This window comes from Aristolochia californica, unplaced genomic scaffold, assembly GCF_029961685.1.
Source record: "Aristolochia californica isolate CCGP_79_NKW_82.1479 unplaced genomic scaffold, dmAriCali1.0.hap1 SCAF_8, whole genome shotgun sequence".
NCBI lineage: Eukaryota > Viridiplantae > Streptophyta > Magnoliopsida > Piperales > Aristolochiaceae > Aristolochia > Aristolochia californica.
Window position 1 is genome coordinate 1,419,379 of NW_027182279.1, and position 10,074 is coordinate 1,429,452.

At 40.8% G+C, this 10,074-nt stretch overlaps 1 protein-coding gene across 1 annotated transcript; it reads right to left on the minus strand.

Annotated features, from left to right (window-relative positions):
* Positions 1–6,005: 6,005 nt before the first annotated feature.
* LOC137939412 (transcription factor SRM1-like) lies at positions 6,006–8,026 on the minus strand. Its single transcript, XM_068784682.1, has 2 exons — positions 7,486–8,026; positions 6,006–6,628 (listed from the first exon to the last, which is right to left on the minus strand). The coding sequence occupies exons 1-2, from the start codon at positions 7,869–7,871 to the stop codon at positions 6,157–6,159; spliced, it is 858 nt and encodes a 285-aa protein (XP_068640783.1). The 5' UTR covers positions 7,872–8,026; the 3' UTR covers positions 6,006–6,156.
* Positions 8,027–10,074: the final 2,048 nt, after the last annotated feature.

The window sequence follows — 10,074 nt, forward strand, 5'->3', positions numbered from 1 at the left end:
CAATATCCATAATTTCAAAAAAGGTGTCGGCGTCCCAATGGCCCCATCGAGGCGCAGAGGAGTTCTCACACCAACCAATCACCACCTTGGAGTCTCCCTCAATCAGGATGGGCCCAGAGCAATGATCGCAAAAAACACGAAGCCCATTAAGTAGACTTTGAAGCTCGGCTGTCGAGAGGGCCGGAGAAGGAGACGATCTAGTTCTCACAAGAGTCACGAATCACGCCACCAAAACCCGCTAAGCCAGGCTACCGAAAGAAGGCCAACAGAGTTGACATGATGGGCAATGTCAAAGACCTGTAAAGAGTGGGATCCGAAAATAGAGAACCATCATCGAATATATGTTGGGAAATAACCATAGGCGTACGGATAATTTGCTATCAAGTAACTGAGCTCGAGTAAGAATATCCTCTAAATATTTGAGCTAACTAATAAATAGTCCATCGACAAGTGGTGAAGCCTCAAAGCCAAGAAAATAATTGAGAGGACCCAAATTCTTAATGGCAAACTCAGAATTGAGCTTACGAGTGAAGCTGGTTATAAGAGCTGAGTTGTTGCAAGTAACAATGATGTCATCAATATAAAAGAGTAGATAGATAATGTCAGAGTGCTTATGAAAGACCATAGAGAGTTTTCTGCAACTGACAAACGTGATGAGGAAAACGATGGTCAACGTACCCAGGAGGTTGTTTCACATAAACATTTTCAGTGAGAGAGAACCGTTGAGGAACGCATTTTCAACGTCAAGTTGGTGAAGAGGCCATTTTGTTGGTCACAATAATAGAGAGCACAACTCGGACAGTGATAGCCTTTACAATAAGACTAAAGGTGTCAATGTAATCAAGATCAGGTACCAAAGGGTAGCCCTTGGAAACAAAGCGTGTTTTTTTTCTTTTTTTTTAAAATGATGTATATTACAACAACAACAACAACAAGGCGTGCTTTGAAACGCTCAATGGATCCACTACGTAGATAATTGGTCTGAAACACACATCCTTGTCTATGTAAGTTATGGACTGGAAACCTGGTGAGGCAAGGGACTTGCAAAAGAATCAGTGGTCTGTAAGGACTCATCAACCGGATCAGTACAAATAGCAAACGGGTTAAATCCGGATTGAGTAATGGGCAGAGAATGGTGTGCAGAGGAAGGAGGGGGTTCTATATAGAGAAGACTAGGTTTCAGAAAGTGGGAAAAATGGAGAGAGGAAGGGGGTTGAGCCTAAGAGGTTTTGATGAAAAGAAAATTGTGTTCATCAAATTGAGTATGGCGGGTGATGTAGAGAGGAGAGGTGATAGGATCAAGGCGATGAAACCCTTTATAAGAGGGACTATAACCCAAAAAAATACAAAAAATACTGTGAGGCAAAAATTTATTAGACATATAATCATGTAAGCAAGGATAAACACAACAACCAAAGGGATGAAAATTTCCATAGTTCGGAAAGTAACCATATAAAAATTCAAACGGTGATTTACCTTTAAGAATTGATGTGGGCAAACGGTTGATGATATAAGCTGCAATGTTGAAGGCGTCAACCCAAAAACAAGGAGAGAGATGAGAATGAAAAAGAATTGTCAGATCGGTCTCAATCACATGACGATGTGTGCATTCAACACGACCATTTTGGGCAAGAGTATATGGACAGGAAAGTTAATCATGAATGCCAGAAATACGAAGATGAGTTTGAAAGCAAGTGCTAGTAAATTCACCTCCGCCATCATTTTGAAAATTTTCAATACGGGTAAAATATTGATTTTCCACAAATTTTTGAAAAACAACATAAAAATCGGATTTAAATTTCAAAGGATAAAGCCAGTGAATCGTGAAAAATCATCAATGAAGAGAACATAATAGGCAAATCCTAAATTGGATTTGACGGGTGAAGGGTCCCATATGTCACAATGAATAAGATCTAACACAATAGACGACCTATGTTTATGACATGAATATGGCAAACGATGATTATTCGCAAGTTAACATGGATTACATAATGATGGAGAGGGCAATAAAGATGTCTTTGTTCATATAAGGAAGAAATTACATAATGATTTACATGTCCAAGCCGGGCATGTCATAAATCATTGAAAACATGTAAAGATTTATTCTTAAGGATAGAAATAAGGGCAGAGTTGCCACGCTTCATTTAGTAAATATAACGGATAAAAGAAAATCAAAAGTTAATTTACTAATGGAGAGAAGATTTTTGGTGAGATGAGGAACAACTAAAACGTCTAACAATTAAATATTTGGGGTAGGAGAGAGAATACTAGTGTATGAGATAGGTAAGGAGGCACCATTCCCAACAAACTGAGTGGACTGATTTAGGATGGATGGGTCATTGGACATATGGGCCGAAGCTCCAGTATCCAAGAACCAGTCAAAGGGTGCAGATCAATTTAGAGAGCAAGATCTAGTGAAAGCCTCAACAAGATGGACGCAAAACTCACAGGACTCGCTGCAGGCATAACGTTGGTTGCAACGATCAGCATAATGATCGTCAAGGCAACATATCGAGCAGCAAGGAGGGCGACGCCCTTGCCCAGAATGGGTTCAGCCTCGGTTGGCATAATGGTAGCCAGAACCATTGGGTCGACCAAAGAGGGAGGAACAAGGCTCTCAAGCGATTTCTGGAAGAGCTCAAAGCTCTCGACTTTGGAGATGATATCGGAGAAACAAGGGAGAAGCGTGAAGGCCATTTGTGTGATGGAGAAGGTGGAGAAATCGACGCCGAGTCCACAAAGAAACCGGTGGAGTGTGTTAGTGTTGTCGATAGGTCTACCGATCTCATGAAGCTGGTAGACCCTTGAAAACACAGGTGTAGGTGGCAATGGATTGATTGTTGCGCTTCGGCTATTGGAGATCGTCCTTGAGACAGATTTCACGAGCCTTCGACCAGTGGCTGAAGGCATTTTCCAATGCGAGCCAGACCTCGCGTGCATTGGAGAGGTCAACAGCTTCGGCCATTGCCTCCTCGGTAAGGGAGGAAAGGAGAAGGCTGAGAAAACATTGATCTATTTCTTTCCATGCCAAATATTCAGCAGTGGGGATGGTAGAATGCATGGCGGCAAGCTGAGGTGATGGCACTAGGGTTCTGTCCACATAGTTGAGGAGATTTTGACTCTCAAGGGAAAAAACTAGCTTTTCCAGAGGAGGTAGATCGTGAAGGAAAGTTTAATGGTAATCACATGGATTACAATATGAAAGGGGAGAAGAAGAGGAAGGGATTCAGTGACCATTGAGGTTTGACCCAACATATTAGCGTTTTTGACCTTCGAGATCAATGTCTTGGATAGGACGAAGAGACGAGGGAGTTGGGCAGAAAACTTTTGAAGAGAGGTGAAAACTTTCTTGACTTGTCGAAGTTTAGTTGACCTTTTTTTTACTGCCTGAACTGTGAAGGAGGATAAGGAGCCGTTCGGGTCAATGTTGTTTGACCGTAGTGTTCACGGCACGATCGAGTGGAAACTACTGACAGCATGAACCCGTGGAGGTCTGACTCAGCTTGCTCAGAAATGGTGCTGAAGCTGATCCACAGAACCCAGTGCTGAAGCCGATCCGTAAGGCACAGCTCACTCAGAAACGAAGATGGAGGTCTTCCCCCAATGAAGATTTACCGCAACTCCTTTCGTCTCTACCAAATCAGATCAAGAAGCATGACCAGCAAGCAACCTACATTTGCCTACACCATGGTTTATGTCAAATACGTCACCAAAGCTTTCTACGCGCAGGCCTTTGGCTGCAAAGTCCGTCGTTTGGATGATTCTCGCAGATGGGGGGAGCTTGAAAGCGGTCAGACGACAATTGCTTTCACCCAAGTGCATCAGCACGAGACAGAAGACATTACCGGTACCGTTCAAATGCCGGAATCGAAGAACCAGAGAGTTCCACTCGAAATCTGCGGCATGCTCCTTCACAGTTTTCGCCAAATTGGTTGAAAGTATAGTACTTATCAAACAGTTAATAAGATAGAGGACAAGGAAAAAACAAACCACAAAATTCTCAATAGGCTAAAATTTGGAACATCTTGACCCACAAAAGGAACAAGTAAAAAATAAAACTAAATCATCTTCTTGTTGAACTCCTTTTCAGTGCATAACAGTATTTGCTCACATCTTGTGTATTAACAGTATTTATTTATTTTCCTGGAAGTCAAGACTCAAGAATAAAAGTTTTCCCTTGTAAAACAAGGATGAAGATTGCAGATTCTCGTTAAATGAACCAAAAAGCAGCTAATTTATAAAAATCTTTAAGGACTTCAATCAAGTCATTACAGGGTGAGCAATGCACACATCGAACCACGGCAACTCACAGAACTAAGATAAAATTAATAAACCCAATGAATTGCAAAATGATCTGATAAAAAAAAAAAAAAAAAGGCAAATGCACCATAAACATCTTTTCCCTGTTCAAAACATATTTGTGCAATGACACGTGAATCTCTATATTTACAGAAACTACAAGAAATCTTCAAATGGTTAAATAAGAAACAGAAAACAGATCCCAGAGTACTCTTTCTCTGGCAAAGTGACCTCACTAACATCTTTCAAGTATACGATAGACCGTCTAAACATGCAAAATGTGTTTAAAACTCACATGCTAACAGTTACCTAAGAAGAAAGACTTTTGTTCTTCTTGGAGAAAGCCATTGTCACAGAAGATGCATCAAGGAACAAGTAAAACGATACCAGTATCAGAACTATGCAAATGGAAGTAGCAGAAAAACAAAACCTAGTGTATGGCAATCGCTGATCTGCATATTTACTTTGAGAACATCCAGAGGGGTAATCGCGAGATGGGTTGTTCCAGCACTGAGCATTCCTGCAACTGTACAAACGGCATAATATTAAGGAGAGAAGATTCTCGATCCATCCTCGCGTTTACCATGTCCCCATATCATTTTCCCAGAAAAAAAATGGTTTCCTTCTTCGCCGCAGACACCCAACACGAACAGAGATCCTCTTATTCTCCACAAATTCAGCTCATTCAAAAGTTGTAAAAAGAACTCCAGATATACAACTAGAAGAGTAGTCCGTTCTCGTACCTTCAAAACTTCACCCTCATTTTTCTATTAAAAACGACTCCTTTCAATTTCTCACAATCAAGTCTGATATCAGAAACTTACAAAAAAATGAGGAAGAAGGGAAAAAGTTGAATTTCTCCTGTTTAGTGTCATTCCACCCCCACCTCGGCTCCTGTCAAGCGACACTTTCTTCATCCTCGAAGCAAAACTTAAACAAAAGTATAGCAAAAAATCCACCAAGTTCTCACCCTTTTTCCAGAAAAGAAAAGAACAAACCAAAAAGCAAATGTCACCACCCAGATTCACCTCATTTGCTTCTTCACCGCACTCAAACCAAATAACAAAGTCCCACTTCTTCGCGGGATCCGCTATCTGCAGAACACCCAATTTTGTGGGAACTCCCCCGTATCCGGCAACGACCCAAAAAGAGATTAAATTTGAATGTCAACTTCGCCAACGTGATCGTCGATTCGAGTTTCGAATCGCAGAAAATCGCACGGGCCATGAATCGAATTCATCGCCCAGAGCATTTCCACGTCTGCTGTATTCAAACGCAAGGCCAAGAACCGTACTCTAGTCGATACTCGACTCGGTGCTTAAACCCTGACGTCTTAAATCCTTGGCCATTGAGTTTACTATTTTAACCTTGCATTTCGCATATTAAAGGAGTACTGTTATGTGATTATGGGACAAGATTGAGAGTAAAATAGGAATTAAGTCAATACTGGTTTATTATTGTAGTGTTTGATTGACAATTCTAGGATTGTCACAGTCGCGTCCAGATTCGATAGAATAAATAGGGTTTAAGATTTTAGGTTTAGGCTTTAGATGTAACTTCCATTACGAAACATGCAGCTATCTCAGCCATCCTTTCATCAAGGTTTCTCCATTGTTTTGTAATTTTCTTGAATCTTTACAATGAAATTCTTTCATCATCTCCCCGGAGTTCTCCCTTCCAACACAGAAAGCTCACACACGCAAGGCAGCCGCAGTGAACAGTAAACAAGCCACTCGGATGCAGCGCACTGAGCAAAAAAATACATTTGATGAAGACTCACGAAGAAAGAAGAAAGAAAACACTTCAATAGCGAAGAGAAACAGGTCTTCCAGCTGTACAGGACCCTCCCCCCTTTCGTTACTGCATCCCCATTGTCGAGTTCCGCGCATAGGAGACATAAGCCGGCGCCACCGTCCAGTTACTCGACGTAAAAGCTCCAAATCCTCCGGCGGACGTCGCCGGCGGTGGGTAGCTCCCGGGCGCCCCCATCAAATCGTTGATGGAGTAACTGCTCATTCCTTCGTTGCGGGCCCCTGTTATCGGCGGCAGGCTGGAGGAGTGCAGCGAGGAGGCGATGTAAGAGGCGAAATTCGAGCAGGGGGAGCCGTGGGGGAGTGGGTTCATAGAGATTACGACGTCGGAGCTTCCGACGCTTCTGATGTCGTGGATGCTCGGCCGCCGCCGTTCCTTTGTCTGGGCACTGTTCAGGCGATTGAAGTACTTCTGGGCATGGCTGGCCACTTGGGTCGGTGTTCGGCTGATCACGAAGTTCCTGGAAATGCTCCTCCAGTCGCCCTTCCCGTAGGTGTTGAGACCCATTAGAAATAACCTGAGAGTGAGCACGAAAGATTGAAATTTTGGCAAAACTTCTTCTGGTTTATTTATTTTTTTATTTCTCCATTAATTCCTCTTAAAATGCTGTTGCTGTTTGATGTTTGTTCTTGAGCTTCATTCATATTCTTGGACGATTACAGCACAAAAATGGAGTACAAAACAGAGAAATATGACAAAAGAAAACAAGGATTTGATAAGAAAAACGGAAGGGAAGAGAAGAGGGTGGATTATTAATCTGAAATTGTTTTCTTGTCAGAGCAATTTATGGCTGCAGGATTATTTATTTGCTCCAGATATAATTGTGTACCCGATTAAAGGAGGCTTGGGACCAGAATTTGCATCTTTAGAAGGATTCCAGCAAATATTTTGGTTTTAATCATTAAAAAGAAGTTTAATAACACTCAGGCATTCAACCAATACAAAAGTACTCAACAATTTTTTTCATTTTGGTATGATAAGAAACGTAAAGCAACGACGAGAAACGGATTAAAACATCACTTTCAGAAGAGAAATACATCCCTGAAACTATATAAAATTGCACAGAAATCTGGAAGGTTGTTTGGACAGGGGGAAAAAAACCAAAACTTTCCAATTCAAGCATAATCTTTGAAACTCCAGCGGATTAAATTAAACAAAAGCAAACAGAGGGACAGAGAAGCTGAACCCAGAAACTCACGGATGGATAAAATGAAATGCCCACCACATTACAATGGAAAAACAACGAAAAGTAAAACTAAAATAAAGAAGAAAACAAAACAATTTCCTGAGAGATGAATAAAAAAAAAGGAACATGCAGAACATAATAAAGGATAAAACGACGAAAACTCTTCAAAATCGAGTAGTTGAAAACACCTGTGTTCATCTTCAGTCCACGGAATCCCTCTCCTCCTCTCTTGCTCCCGAACCACATGCTTCGATTTCTTCAACCCTCTAAACCCGGAGTACTCATCCGAATCCTCCTCGTCGTTCGCATACTGCGGGATCGGTATCCTCCCCGCGTCAATAAAATCCAAGTCTTCGACGAGGGATTCGTAATGCTTCTTAATCTGTTCAGGGGTCTTCCCCGGCAGCTGCTCGGAGATCCTCTCCCACCGGTCTGGCATCTCCTCGCCATACGTCGCCAACGAGTTCTCGAACACCTTGTTCTCCCGTGTCGACCAATCACCGCATTCGTCCGGAGATGAAGAAGACGCGTTTCCTTTGGAGGTTTCACCCGAGGGAGAGGACGACGTCGGCATTGAAGATGACGATCGAAGAAGGAGAATAAGCTGCCTGCGATGACGTTTGTGGAAATGAAGATAAAGGGAAAAGAGAGGGGAAAGCAGATTTCTGCAAGTGGGTGTCCTTCTCTTTTCTCCCTTTCTCCCTTCCAATGGAGATTCGGGCAGCTGCTCCTTCTTCTTCCTCTCTGGGATCGAGTGCCCCCCCGTCTCTGAAATTGAGCTCAGCGATTTTTTGCTTTTTATAGTTTTTGGGATATTGGGGAAAATGTCTGTTTTACCCTTACCCACACGTGATATGTGACAGGAGATTTGGTTTTTTCTATTTTGAGCACGTTGGGGAGATTTTGACTCGGGAGTTGACCTTGGGTTTCAAGTTGTTAGAGGAATGACAAAAATGCCCTTATTTTTAAATCTAATCGATTTAACCTTTTTAATAAGTTCACTAAACAAATGTTAAATTAATTCTAAATCCCTTTGAGATTTTTTTAATTTTTGTTTCATGTGAAACATTATCAGGTCATTCATTTAGGCTTTATACAAATTGATGAAAGAAAATCTATTCAAATTTGAATTAATGCATCCGTTCTTTGCCAAAAAGTCGGTACCTTGAGCCCATCAAATTGTAACGAATAACTTATGACTTAGATCGTATCAAAATTAATTAAAATTAAGTTATAATGTGTATTATTATTAAACAGTGACTTCATATAAGGCCCAAAGCAAAACTTATTTCAAAATTCTCATATAATAAATCGGTATTTATACAGGTGAAGTTAGGTTGTTAGTTGACATAAGAGTTGTATCATGGTGTTATGACCTGAGTCAACACAAATTTAAGTTTCAATAGATTGGGTCTGACTATGGTCGAGTCAAAGTTGACCATTCTAACAGGAGTCGTATCGAGCTGAGCCAAGTTCAAATCTACATATGTTCGATACTTCGAACTAGAACTCGAGCCTAAAATTGGAATCTAGCTCGAGTCGGGTTTAGGCTCCAACTTATATTTAAATATAAAAAAATAAAAAATAAAATAAATAAAGAGAATAATATGATGAATTTAGTATCATTGAACTGTAAGCTACCATACAGGAATCCAAGATTTTCTAATGGAACATATACTTATAATAACAAGTTTAATATACCTAAAAGAAAAGGCAAACACCTCCATCAATGGTGTTTATCCAATTGGTATTGAAGGATCCAAAAGGGCAGAAGGATCAACTGTCTTTAAGGTTTGAGGTAAATAAGAGAAACTATCAACCAAATATAGAGGAAATTAACGAAATTAATTAGAGTAAAAAATATTTTCGTAAAAAATCTATGCTAACAAGCCAAGCTTGGAAAAAATGTTCAAGTCGATTAGGCTTGATGCCACCCCCTATCCCAACCCACCCACTGTCTAAGTTAGATCTAAGGCTTGGAATTTTTAGGTTTGAGTTGGGTCCCGATTCGGAATAATAATATGTAATTTCTATAATGAGTCAATTATGATTCAATGTAATGAGTAAATATTTAAAAAATTGCAAAGGTTGATTTTCTTAATTCAAGATACAATTAGAAAAAAAAAAAAAAAAACTCACGAGTTAATCATGAAACAACCGAATTACTCTAATTAAAATACTTAATATGCTTAAACACTTCCGGAGGGCAAAATGGTAAATTGGGTTTCAACCAGAAAAAAAAAAGTGGGAGATGATATAGGAAGAGAAACAGGCATCGCCACTCGGAGACTAATATCGCGACGCCAACATCCCGAAAAATTGGCCAACATCTCGGCACGTGACGGCAACAACCGAATCGCCTCGGAGATGACGACAAACCACAGTTGTGAGCGCGATAAAAACTCCGTTACAACGAGGGTGCCGCCGCCATTGTTTTGCTCCCCCAGGGGTATTTTAGTCATATTATTTTAAAACTCGGTGAGGTCTCCGAGGCGGAATTGACACTAGGAAATCCCGTAGATTTGCTATTTTTGGCAAAAAGAAGAGATTTCCGTTGTAGCGGAGCGGTCTCGATGGGCCGGTCTTCTTATGTTTGGGTTTGACTTTGGATCCTGTCCCAACCCACATTGGGTTTGGAATCAGTTCGTCCGGTCCGATTATCTGGCCCGGTTTAATTCCTTGGGTTTGACATCTTTAAGCCAGACCAAATGGGCGATTAGTATTTAAAGACAAATAAACAATGGCACTACCATAGGTATTCTTATATACAAACCAAT